Source organism: Phocoena sinus, chromosome 9, assembly GCF_008692025.1.
Source record: "Phocoena sinus isolate mPhoSin1 chromosome 9, mPhoSin1.pri, whole genome shotgun sequence".
NCBI classification, from domain to species: domain Eukaryota; kingdom Metazoa; phylum Chordata; class Mammalia; order Artiodactyla; family Phocoenidae; genus Phocoena; species Phocoena sinus.
In genome coordinates this window covers 20,789,290-20,801,958 of record NC_045771.1, presented here as the reverse complement: position 1 = coordinate 20,801,958, position 12,669 = coordinate 20,789,290, and the positions used below count along the sequence as shown (strand labels likewise).

The window sequence follows — 12,669 nt, the reverse complement described above, 5'->3', positions numbered from 1 at the left end:
AACCAACCCTGTGACACCTTGATCTCAACTTCCAGCCTCCAGAACCGAGAGACAATACATTTCTGTCGTTTACGGCACTTCATTGCAGCAGCCCTAGGAAACCACACGGCAGGGTTGTGAGGCCGGATGAAGTGAGGGATATGAGGCTATTTCACAAACTCTGAAGCACCACACAAATGTTCGGCCTGTGATTGTGCCCGCCGTTGTAAGGGTACCAGATACGGGTGTTTGTGAAAGTGCACAGAGCTGGATGCCCAGCGTCTCCTCACTACGGATGGACAGACTGAGCTTCCGTCTCATCTTCCCTCTGTCCCCCCGTGGCATTATTATCATCAGCATCAACCATGGCAAAGAGGCACAGAGCACGTACGACGAGCGAAGTGCTGGGCCCCAGGTGCAGACGTGTCAGACGCCGTCCCGTAGCTGAGACATGCACGTCTTTCCCTTATTTTATGAGCGGAGCAAGGGATTCCAGCCCGGGTGCGGGGGACCTTAGAGGGTCTTTGTGCCAGGAGTGTGGAGGTGAAGACACCAGGGCAGTGATGGGCTTAGACACGGGATTTAAAAATGATTTTAACAGTGTCAGTGATCAACGAGGAGGCGGAGGGTGATGAGATCCCCACGGGCTGGGCATGCAGCCAGGCATCTTGCATGGGATCGCTCATGTAATCCCTGTCACTCCCCTGTGAGGTGGACGCTTCGACCCAGGGCATGGGTGAGCAAGCTGAGGACTGGAGATGGAGATGAAGTGGTCGCAGGGGACCCAACAATTACTTGGGATTAGCAAATGGAGCTGGGATTCAAACGCTGTTCTCTGTGATCCCCCGTCTGCCCCGCCCCTCACGGCTCCGCGTTCCACGGCCCGCGTCCCTCTGTCCCCCTGAACTGTGCTCCTGGTCCGTTCCTGCCACTTCACAGCTTCGGTCTGCTTCGTGTGAGTCCCGAGGCCTCTCCGCTTTGACCTGCTCCACCTCTCCGGGGCTGGGCTCCCCGCCCTTGACCCCAGGCAGCCTCCACCCACAGGCTGACTGCTTAATGAGGCCGCAGCCGATGGAGCTTCATGGCCTTGCCACCAGGACTCTTGGAGACAAGGAAGGGGTGTCGAGGACCGCGAGTCCTCTCGGACGCGGCTCACACGGAGACTCCATAGGACAGTCGAACCCTCTCTGCTCTCGACCTCCCTTGATGAGGGGAGGGCCTCTGAGCCAAGGCTAAAGCTGCTACGGATTTGCAGGGAAATGAGGATGCCCGCAGCCAGCTGGGCACCTGGTGGACACGGGGGTGACGGATTCCATGCCAGCCATGGCTTCCAGGGCCCCGCCCGTGGCAGGACAGGGCTCAGCGGCCCAGAGCGGGCCCAGCGGACCACGGCTCACCTCTGTGATGCGGGGATTCGTGCACTTGCTGTTGGTGCCCGACAGCTCCAGCCAGTGGCTCTCGTGGATGGGGCAGTGCTGCCGGAGGGTACACTGGCCCTGGCCCTGGCACCAGCCGCATTCGAAGTCCGGGTCCGCCTTGAGGCACAGCCCGCAGCTCTCACGCATGGCGCCGCACTTGTAGAGGTGAACTGTGGGCAAAGGGCAAGGGGGGCTTGGAGGTGGGGGCAGGGGGCTGGGAGGGGCCCGGGAGGGCAGTGCTGGCCTGGATGATGGGACGTGAGGCAGCCTTGTCCCCTCCGCCCTCCGGATGCAGGGAAAGCCTGAGCAGAGGATGGTGGCTGGGCGGTGGAGCCTCCCTCAGTCTCTGGGGCACCCCCTCCAGCCCGCGCTGCTCCCTCCACTGTACTCCCAGCAGCTGTCCCCCTGCGCCTCCTGCGCCGAGCAGTCACAGAGCAGTGAGGGCGCTGGGGAGGCGCGGAGAGCGGGCTTGGCTTGGGTGGGGGACGGAATGGCACTGCCCACCGATGGGAGCTGCTCCCCGCTCCCCGGCCTGCCCGGGCCCTCCTTCCGCACCTTTGTTCTGAGCTGGGTTATCAATGTTGAAGTGCCCGTTCCACACAACTGTCAGCTTCACCGGCAGGTTGTTGATCTCCATCCCTTCGTAGGAATACTGCAGCCAGGACCGGAAGGAAAGGAGAAAGCTGGGTCACAGAGATTTCTGGTGGTGGTGGGGGGGCAATGTTCGGCCTGGTGTCCGCAAGAGTGCACGGGGTCAAAGGCAGGCCAAGACTGTGCGTGCATGTGTGTGTAAGCACACATAAGCATGAGTGGGCAGGGTGGGGATGTGCATCTCAGGGGACCAGACCAGGAGGTCAAGAAGCTAAGGCGGGGAGATGCCAGGCCTGGGGGGACACCGATTTGGAATGTGCGTTCACAGAGCAGATTTGAGTAAGTGGCTTGGCCACCTTCTGCGGAGGCCTGTTCCTGCCAGCTGGGCTCTCCCCGGGAAGTTAGTGAGAGAGGGGCCTGCTCCCGCCCTGGCTGCCCAGGGGAACTTGCCAGTCCTCAATGGGATTTGGGAGCTTTAATTTCTAGGACATGTTCAGGGGAGGTGGGTGCTTTACCAGAGACCTGGCCAAGCCTGATTTGCAGGCAGGGAGAGCGGTTGCAGAGGGGAAGCAATGAAGGAGCGGCACTCTTCAGGGGATGAGTGGCTGAGGGTTAGCAGAGAAGAGGACTGGGTGAGAGCTCAGAGGTGAGGTGGGAAATCCTGAGGTCACCCTAGGGCATAAACCTGGGAATCTGGGTCAAGTCTCCAAAGGCTCCAAGACAGAGCAGGGGCCCCAGCTCCACAGCTGCCCATGGTGGGGCAGCAGGGAGCTGCCTCTAGGCCTCTGGGCCCCGCTTCCCTGCCGGGCTCTCCTCTAATGTTCCACCCAGCTGGGTCCATCCCACGGGGCTGCGGTGCTAAGGCGGGGAGGGGGGGAAGTGGGAGGTACCTCTCAGGCAGCCCCCAGTATGCCCGCCCCCATCCACCTTCTGACAGCAGGCATTCTCTATCCCCGGGGAAGGAGGGCAGGCAGCAGGAGCTTGGAACCTGCCCTGGGCAGCTTTTCCAATCCCTACCTGATGATTTTCTCATTATTCCACTAGATTCTGCCCACCACAGGGGGTGGGATGGAGGATCAGAGCTGAGACAGGTTTTCTGCAGAGGAGGGGCTGAGGATGGGCGATTTGTCGGAAGAGTTCAGTCCAGGAGACTTGGTCTGAAGTTGTGTTTGCAGAGCCAGTGGGCTCTTTTAACGCAGAGTTTAAGTTTGGTGGGGCTGGGCCGTGGGGATGCTCGTGGCTGTTGTGCCAGGCCACTGATGCCCCCTCCTTCACCGAGGGGAGGGCAGCACAGAAACTCGGGAATGCACCAGCTGTGGAGGGTCTCAGGGCCTCTGCCTCTGTAGCTTATCCGCAGGGCTTCTAAAGGAGATCTTGTCATCTTAACCTGGGAAACTGCCCTATATTCCTGAGTGACAGACCGTGCTCCACGATGAGCAGGCTGTGACACTGTCCTCCTACAGAAACAGAAGTAGGGCGTGTGTCCAGCCTTCTTCGGGCTCTAACCTAGCACACCAGAAGTTTTCACTAACTCCCTGGTGATGACGCCCAGGCCAGGGAGCCACATGTGGTGCCTGTCCCACAATGGCGGTGGTTTGCCTTGTACCATCCACACTCTCGTATAATCTCCCTCGAGACTGATGACATCTGGGCCAAGGCCAGGGTTTGGGCTGAGCCATAGAATAAAGCAAAGCTCCCTACCCCTGCAGAAACAACACTGGAGAATATTTTTTGATCATCCCATAACTCAGCTGGGGACTCATAAGCTTTTTGCCACGAAGCCCACCAGCCAACTCCCCAGAGATTTAAGTTTTTCGCGTCTGGGTGGGTCGTTCCAAGTCGTCGTGAGTTTTCTCCAAAAAAACCCTCTTCCCCTCTCATGGTGGTCTATGGACCACCTTCATCAGAGTCATGGGGCTAGGGCTGGGGATGAGGTCTACTAAATGCAGATTCCAAGGCCCCACCCAGACCTGCTGAACTAGAATCTCTGGAGACAGGAGCATTTCCAGTTAGGTACTCTGAGTCTGGTGCTGTGAAAGTTAGAGAATCGCTGCTCCTTGCCATCTGCTAGCAGCAGGGAGACAGAGGACAGCCAAGGGGGAAGTGTGTAGGGGGGGTGGGGGGAGAACCCTTTCCAGACGCCCCTTCCCATTTCCTCCTCTAGCCAAGCTCCACTGCCCCCATCCTTCCCGTCCCCTTCCTCCAAGGCCCCAGTGGGAGAAAGGTGGCAGGGGCCGGTGTCAGGCTGCTCCGACCTCTAGGAGGGATGCTGGTGGTGCCTAAATCGGCATCGAAGCCAGGCTCCTGCCTCTCAGGCCTGGGTCTGTCCAGGACCCAAAGTGAAAGCAGCAGGCAGCAACCAGGGGCGTGTTGGTCGAAGATCAAGAGAACCTTCAGGCCCCTCTCAGGAAGGACCTGAGATCCCCCCGAGATCAAGGCAAGACACACCGCCCACGTACGCATGGGAGTGTCTGCGTGCATGAAGGTCTTTGCATGCGTACGTGAACGTCTTCCCACGCGTGCTGAAGTGAGAAGATGTCTGTGCACATCCGCAGGATCTATGCGTTCAGATGTGCGTGTGCATGTGAGCACACACGGGCACACACGTGTACTGCCGTGTAGGGGCTCCGCAGTGACCGGCTGTGTGAATGTGGGCAGAGGGTCCGAATCTCAGACTCCCCACGTGTAAAGTGGGAATTACACGCGGTGCGTACCTCACGGGATTGTTGGGAGGGTTCGAGATACCCATCCGATGCTCTGGGCACAGTGCCTCCTGCAGAGAATGAGCGCCCAAATGTTATCGTGTATCTGAATCTATGTGTGTACATGGGGATGCTGTGCAAAAATATACCTGTGTCCCCGTGTTTATGTTTATGTGGAATAATAATAGCAGCACTTATTGAGTGTTTCTGCGCCAGACACTTGGTACGTATGGAGATGGATGCATATGAGAACACTTATGTGTTCAGATGTGCGCGTGCGTGCACGCATTTTCTTTCTGAAGGAAAAATAAACAAGGCTTTAAGGATCAAATATCCTGGCCATTGCTTCCTCTTTCTCCTCCTCATTCCTGAGATCTCAATTCTAAAATATTACAGAAATCATTAACCCCGGTGTTGCCCACCAACCCCTTGACCTACCCCCTCTAGGGAGGTCACGCTCTTTCCTGGAGATGCCCTCTCTCCCCCTTGGCCTGCATCCTGCAGGGGGAGGGGCGGACTGCTGGGGACCCTGGACCACTGGCTCGCATCCCCCACCACCCCCCACCTCTGCTCCACTTAGCATTTATATAGCCCTCTATGATCAGTGGGCAGTTGATCCGCACAAAGCCCGGAGCTGGGGGAAGAGTGTTTCAGGCTCCTATGGGCCAGGAGGTTAAGTGTCTCAGTCAAGGTCTGGCTCATCGTGGCCCAGCTCTTGGACGACATTGCTCATCACCTGGGGAAAGAGTGAACCCCAGTTTCCTTACTTTCTAGAGCAAAGAGAAGACCTCTGTATAATTTGGACATGCTTCCCTCCAACCATTCCCTTGTCTGAGAGTTTTTGCTGCAAAGTTCTATCATTCTATCACCAACGTAAGATACCAGTGTGTGCTGTGTCCATCTCCAGGACCCCAGAGGCTCAGCAGACCCATTCCCAGCTGTGTTCCAGTAAAGCGGGAAGGCGGAAAATTTACCCCCTATCGGTCTCCCTGTCCTTGTTTTGCACGCAGTAAATTGGGGCACGACGAGAAACCATGGGGCCACTGCGGGTCGGTGGAAGATGGGCCTAGAGCCCTAGGGCCTCATGGCTGGCGCTGTAGCCGGCCAGCTGTCCCCTGCGGCCCACTGACTCCCGTGATTGCCAGTGACTGAGGGGCGGGACTGGGCACCATTATTAGCAGCACTTGACATCTCCTGGAGCCTCTGTCTAAAGGAGGCCACGAATACCCACAGCTGCTTCTAACCCTCCTCCAACTGCTGCCTGTGAGCTGCCCTGTTCTCTGCCAACAGGCCCCCGAGGGCTACAGTGATTGGCCCAGGGCCTGTCCCCAAATAGTGGGCTGGAAGTGACCTGCCTGTCCACCCAGCCCTGTGTCACCCCATGCGGAATGCTCCTGTGTCTCTCTTTTCCTTCTCTGCTCTCCTCTGAGACCTCCTCTGCCACCAAAAATCAAGGGTGGTGCGGCGGGGTTGATTTCTCACAGGTCGTGAGACCCTGTCACTCACGAACTGTGTGACCTTGGGCGTGTCACTTACCCTTGGGGCAAGGGCGGGTTAACCTGGAAGTCAATGGAGACTCAGGGCCAGCTTCAGGGCCCTGCACTCACCCACCTGGCCCTTCCTAAGGCCTGCCTGCATATCTCGTTTGTATTGATGTATTTCATTCTTAAAGAAGGTCCCCCAAAGTATATAACTCTCAGCCCCACAAATCCAATCCTGCCCCTACTCTGGGCCTCCAGTTTCTCCTCTGCACAGTGAAGAAGAATGTGGGTTTCACATCGCTTGAAAATGTTACGAGTCTTTAAGTCTGTTAATCTCTGAGCATCTGGGTGCACAGAAATAGCCCAGAAAGAGAGAATGAGGGAGAGCAGAGGCGGGGCTGGGAAGGCCACGGGGCCGGCGGGGGAGCTGGCAGGCAGGTGTGCAGGGATCAGGCGAAGGCTGTTGGCCGCAGGGGGCTGCTGACCCATTGTTGGTCCAGCATGGACCCAACCTGGATTTCTAAATACTGGGCAGGGTTTGTGCGGATCTACACAGCACAGCCCCGGGGGGCTCCTTCCTGCTCCAAGGCTCCTTTTGCAGGTGCCGGTCTGTCTCAGAAGCCTCGTGTGCTGGGAAACAGCCTCTGTGTGGCTCTACAGGCCGAGGTGTGCCTTTGTGGGCTCAGATGAGGCCCCCAGGTCAGCCCTGGTAGGAAGTCAGGACCCAGGGTTTCCAGAGCTGCTCTCAGGAAGGAGGATGGGCACGCCCTGTAAATACATCTGCCCACAAAGAGCGCTCAGCAGCCCCAAGGCGGGCCCCAAAGCCCCTTGCACCGCAGCCCCTGTTGGGTCACCACGACAGGGCCACACCTACAGGCAGACACTTGGTGGACTGGGCCGGGCTAGCAGGGTTAGAGGAAGCAGTTGTCGGGGGGAGCTGAGCGGTTCTGTGGGTGTTCGGGGCAGTCCTGCCGAGCGGAACTGATGTGACCCTAGGAGAGCGCCCCAGCGGGTGGGCACACGGGGCGGGCACTCACGGAGGTGTTCTGGCACTGCACGCTGGAGCTGTTGAATCGCAGGGCGGGCACCCTCTGCTCGCTGCCCTGGATGCTGAGGACGCACTCGTACCCGCGCTGCCCCGACTGCGGCTGGGGGAGGTTCTTGGCCTTGAGGGTGATGGGCTTGACCACCTCCACGGGCACCAGGATCTTGTCCACTCGCAGCAGCTGCGGGCAGTCCTGGGGACAGACAGTGAGGCTCAGGTCTGGCTGCGGGAGCCCCTGGTATCACCCAGATGTTCTCAGACTCCACCCTCCCCAGGACTCCCCACGCACGGCCCTCAGCGCTGCTGCCCACCCCCGACCACCGTGGAGGAGGCAGTGAGACTGAGCCACCCGGGTGCCGGCATCACCACCTTGAGGCCCCTCCTCACAGAGCTCGTCCCCTGCCCTCGTCAGCTTCTTTTTCAATGCGCTCCAGACCCTCCGGTCCAGACTCCCAGCGGTCCCTCCCGTCTCAGCACCCTCCTCCCCTAGCAGACTGACCCTGCTGGCTGGGCGTCCTGTCCCACTCTGGGCTGAAGACCGCTTTGCCTCAGTTCCAGGCTGCCAAGAACCGGGACAGAGGTGCCCAAGCGAGCAGCTACACAGTGACACAAAGCCCTGGTCCGAGGCTCTGGAATGTGAGTCTGGAAGGGGTGGAAGGACCTTCCATAAGGCATTTGGGAATGTTCTGAAATGAGCCCCAGAGACCTGTGAAATCCAGAAGCTTCTGACTGAGCTCCGGGGATGGCCGGCCCCCAAGAACATGCCTCTCAGAGCAGGTACACTCTGAGTCCCCTCCAGCTGCTCGTCCCCGAGCCAAGGGGGGCCCCTGAACACATTCGGGCATGGAGGAAATGAATCACTGGGCCCCTTTTCGCTGGGGCAATCAGCTCTGTCCAGGGAGGGCTGGGGGGAGAATGAATGGGGTCAAATAAGGAGTACGGTGCTCTGCCCTGCTGGGAGGTGGGAGCTGGTGTGTGGCTGGATTCACAGGAGCTGCATGGACAGGAGTGAGGCCCCGGGCAAGGCAGGTCCCACCAGCTCCAGATTCCTCCCCCTGTGGCACTGTTTGGGGCATGCCCACCAGACAGACGGCTTCTGGGCAGGTCGACAGACAAAAGCATGGCTCACACATCCTTTGTGAGGACGCTGCCCCGTGGGCTCACTGCTGACTCTCAGGGGCCCCCCCTGACCTCAGCCCTCTTCCCCAGCAAAGTAAGGCAGAAAGGAGGCCAGGGGAAGGGCAGATGGGAGGGGCCCCAGGCAATCAGGCACCTGGCGGCTGTCCCCCCGCCGGGGTCTGCAAACAAACATGAGCCCCCCGGTCACTGAAACCTGGAGGGAGAAGAGCTCTAGGGCTGCTGAGCTTCTGACGAGCTGTGGAACCTTGAGCTCATCACGCATCAATCCCCACTTTGAGACTCAGCTACCTCATCTGTCAATTGGGTGGCATCCAAGGCCCCATTCAGCTCTAACCAGTCCTGAGTCCATGATTTGGGTGGTCTCACCTCTGTTCTTCCCGATTACCCTGTAGCCTTGCTTTAGGGAAACACCCCAGGCCCATTAAATGAATTCCCTCCTCTCCTCCAGGCTATCCACGCCTTTATCCTGAAGAACAGCTAGACGGGGCAGCAGCAGACCCAGCAATTCCACTTCTGAGTTTGCTCATCCAAAAGAGCTGAAAGCAGGGTCTCGAAGAGATACTTGATGCCCATATGCTCAGGGCAGCAGTACTCACACAGCCAAAAGGTGGAAGCAACGGAGGTGCCCTCGCAGGTGAATGGATAAGCGAAATGTGATACATACATGCAATGGAATACGATTCAGCCTTAAAAAGGAAGAGAATTTAAACACACGCTAAGTCATGGGTGAATCTTGAAAACATGCTGAGCCAGTCACTATAGGACAAACACCACAGGACTCCTCTCATAGGAGGTACCCAGGGTGGTCACATTCATAGAGACAGAAGGTAGAAGAGTGGTTTCTGGAGCACGAGAGAACGGGGAGTTAGGGTTTAATGGGTGCAGAGTTTCAGTTGGGAAAGATGAACAGAGTTTTGGAGATGGATGGTGGTTATGGCTGTACCACAACGTGAATGTATATACTTATTGCCACTAAACTGTACACGTACAACTGGTTAAGAGAGTACATTTTATGATATGTGTATTTCGACGCAGTTTAAAATAAACAAAACAAAGAAGAGCAGCAGGGAGGCAGGCCAGCAGGAGGGGGAGGGGACAGAGGACACGGCCTGAACCCTGCCTGTGGCCTTGAGGCTCTAGATCGTGTGGGTCTCCAGGGACCTTGAGGCCCCACGTGGAGCGAGAATCTTAATAGTTCCATCCCGTGCCCTTGCCTCTGCTGGCATCTCATCCCCCTGCTCCGGCGAGATGAGAACTCGGGACACGTAGAAGAAAAGAGCCATTTTGTGAAAAGGATGAAGCTCGGGCTGGAGAGGGAGATGTGTGATGTTGGGGACTCAGGAGAGAAGACGGATGACAAGTGGGGAGCTGTGAGCCAGAGGGGCCGGGCCAGTCCTGACCCCGCTCTTCCCTCCCGCCGAAGACCTGGCAGCTGTCCCTCTCCTAAAGCATGCACAGCCTGACCTTGCCTCCTGCTACGAGCTGCGTCTAGGGTTGCATTGCGAGTAAGAGCAGAAGGGCTGGGATCTCTCATCCCCAAGTCCCACAGGAAAATATGGCAGCTCAAGAAAGGTACGCTGAGGGTGTCTGAATCTGAGAGTCCTCTGAACAAACCCAAGGGTCCCTTCTACTTTGCAAAGGAGAAACCAAGCCAGGGAGAGGAAAAATATTGGTTCAGTGTCAACAAATGTGCTGGCAGCTGAAGAACTCCCACGCCAACCCACCATATTTCCTCCTCTTAAGGAAAGAGGCAAGTTCCTACTGGCAGTAGGACCACCTTAGGATGGGATGGTGGGCCAGGATTTCCCAGAGAGGAACTGGGGGCCAGGGGGCTTCGAAACCCTCCTGTGGTGAGCTGGAACCTCGCCTAGGGGCTGGACCGATTCTGGTCCAGGATGGAAGCTAAGCCTCCCTCTTTCCCCCTGTAAGATTCTCACTGAGGCTTGTTATGAGTTCTCTAGTGAGTCCTGATTGCCAGTAGCCCCATAATGGCCTAGTTTGCATACAAAAAGGTTGGCCACTCTGAGACTAAGTTCATTAATAATAATTGGAGAGGCCCAGGGCTGGGCTGGGCCCATTTTCCTCTGGTGGCGCTGCTGACTGACCCCGGTGTCCCTCCTAATTGAAATGTAAAATGGCAATTTTTCCCTAGAAAACAAGGCATAAAGGGACCACTGCCACCGTGCTGCCCCCTCCTCTCACCCCATCTCTCCAGACCCTGCCCAGCCTCATGCTGAGATCCCAGGTACGAAACCACCTCTGAGTCTGATGCTCGCAGGAAATTTCAGAGTGACTTCCACGTTTCTCCATGACTCTGAGGCCCTGTTTCCCAGCACTTCGGCCGTGGTCCTCACCTTTGCACTTTCTTAACTAGAAAGAATGTGGTTTGGGAATCCCATACATATAAGTGCAAGTCCATCTTCCGCCTGCTAGTTTGAGTCTTGAAAGCACTCTAAACATTGCTCGGCTTCACTACGAACGGGGATTAAAAACTCATCCTCTACAGGGTCATTTGGGGGAAGTCCGTGAACCACCATGTATAACACGTCTGGCACAGAGGGAGCAAGTGCTCAAAAAACGTTTGTTCTTTCCTCGTCCTTCCCCCTTGACTCAGGTTGCACCTGGTCCCCCAGCTACTCCCTTTTCCTACCTCGTTTCCCAAGGATCCGTCTCCCCTGCCCCCGCCTCTGTGTGCTTTTCCATAAACACCCATCAATTCTCGTGGTCCAGCCTATCCACCCCTTCGAAGCTTCAGTGCCCAACAATTTCAACAGCTCTGAGTGCCCCAACACAACAGGAATGGCCAGGGAGTGCCCAGTTCTGTTCACTGCTCATCTAATGGCAGTCCCCTCTTCTGGAAGGTTCCGCGTGCTCTGAGACAGGACCTTCACCAGCCAGCCACGTGGCCTTGGGCACGTCCCCAAACCCTCTGAGTCTCCTCATCCATAAAATGAAGAGGCTGGTTTGGAATCCACGAATTTTATGGTCCCAATTCTAATATTAACCCAGTAGATGACCTGGGGCACATCCTCATATAACCTTTCTGAGGCTCAGTTTTCCCATCTTTAAAATGGGGGTAAACAATGCCTGCTAAACTAGCTCAAAGCGTGGTATTCAAAATATCGACCACTGCATGCTGGAGGAGGTGGGGGTCTTTGCAGGGTATGTTGGTCTCCTGAAAGTGCCATTTACCTACCAGGAGGGAAGTATTTTAATAACTGGTATATTGTGACCTGGCACAGTCATACAGGTGGGGATGGCTCTCATAGGTAGTGCGTGATACTGTTATTCTAGCTAACGCAATTAACACGGTGCAAGGGGTACAAGGTTACAACGCAGTGCATGTCCCACCACCTCCATCACCTTACACATATTTTGCCACGTGCTATCTTGTTTCATAGCACAACACATATAATCACCACCATGTCCATGAGAAAGAAATTAAGCACACCAGTTATCTCAGTTCCCACAGTGACCATGAGCAAAACACTCTCACCATCATCTTACTTTTGTCCCCAGATGATGATCTAGCCCCCTTACAGAATTCCTTAAAAACATACCACTCTTCTCTTTTCAAGGAAGGTATTTCTCTGAACAATCATTTGAAAGGGCCAGCTCTTGGAGGGTAGAAAACACCTGCATTTAGCAAGATTATTTGGAGACAAATGCATACAATAAGAACCAGATTCGCTTGGAGTCTGTTTTGCCCGTGGCTATGTTCTGCAGTCCTGAGAATGGGCTGAGGTTGGGGAGAAGGGTGGCTTGAGGTACAAGATCTTTAAATGTCTTGGCTTTCAGAAAGTGGCTCCAGCGGGCTCCAGGTCCATCGTCTAGCCCTGTGCTTATTTTGGTTTCCACTGAAATGCACACAGAAGTAAAGACAGCACCGCTAATTGCAGGGGGAGTATCAACATATGAGAGCAAAAAAGATGCCTTTCCATCTACCACGTCCAGCATGTCGGTGGCTGCTTTATACAGAGGTTTCATTGCATATTTAAATAATTGAACACGACATAAAGAATGCTGCCCAGCTGGGAGAGGAAAAGCTGCCTTCAGGGCTGGTGCTTCCTGGGGAGGGGGTGGTGGGCTGTGGATTTACAGTCCCTAGTGTGTTTACAAGATGAGGGCTCTAATTCTCTCAGTTGTTACCGCAAGGCTGAGGGGAGCTGGGTAGGGGCAGCACGGAGGGGCAGCTAAGGGATAAGTAAATTGCAGTTCACCCCTCCCGCCATGTCACCTCAGCCCCCATCAATTCCAAAGACAAGTTAGCACTAGCCGCAACCAACCCCCAAAATTTACACTCACCTTCTCAG

The 12,669-nt window shown here is 56.1% G+C and overlaps 1 protein-coding gene across 4 annotated transcripts in view; it reads right to left on the bottom strand.

Moving 5' to 3' along the window:
* Window positions 1-12,669, bottom strand: part of PLXNA4 (plexin A4) — a 373,377-nt gene that overhangs the window by 64,216 nt on the left and 296,492 nt on the right. For all 4 annotated transcript variants that reach the window (XM_032643655.1, XM_032643651.1, XM_032643653.1 and 1 more), the window contains 3 exons: window positions 7,209-7,409; window positions 1,953-2,049; window positions 1,377-1,567 (listed from right to left, as the gene is read on the bottom strand). In XM_032643655.1, the coding sequence (XP_032499546.1) occupies window positions 1,377-1,567; window positions 1,953-2,049; window positions 7,209-7,409 (489 nt within the window). The remainder of the gene's footprint in view (window positions 1-1,376; window positions 1,568-1,952; window positions 2,050-7,208; window positions 7,410-12,669) is intronic.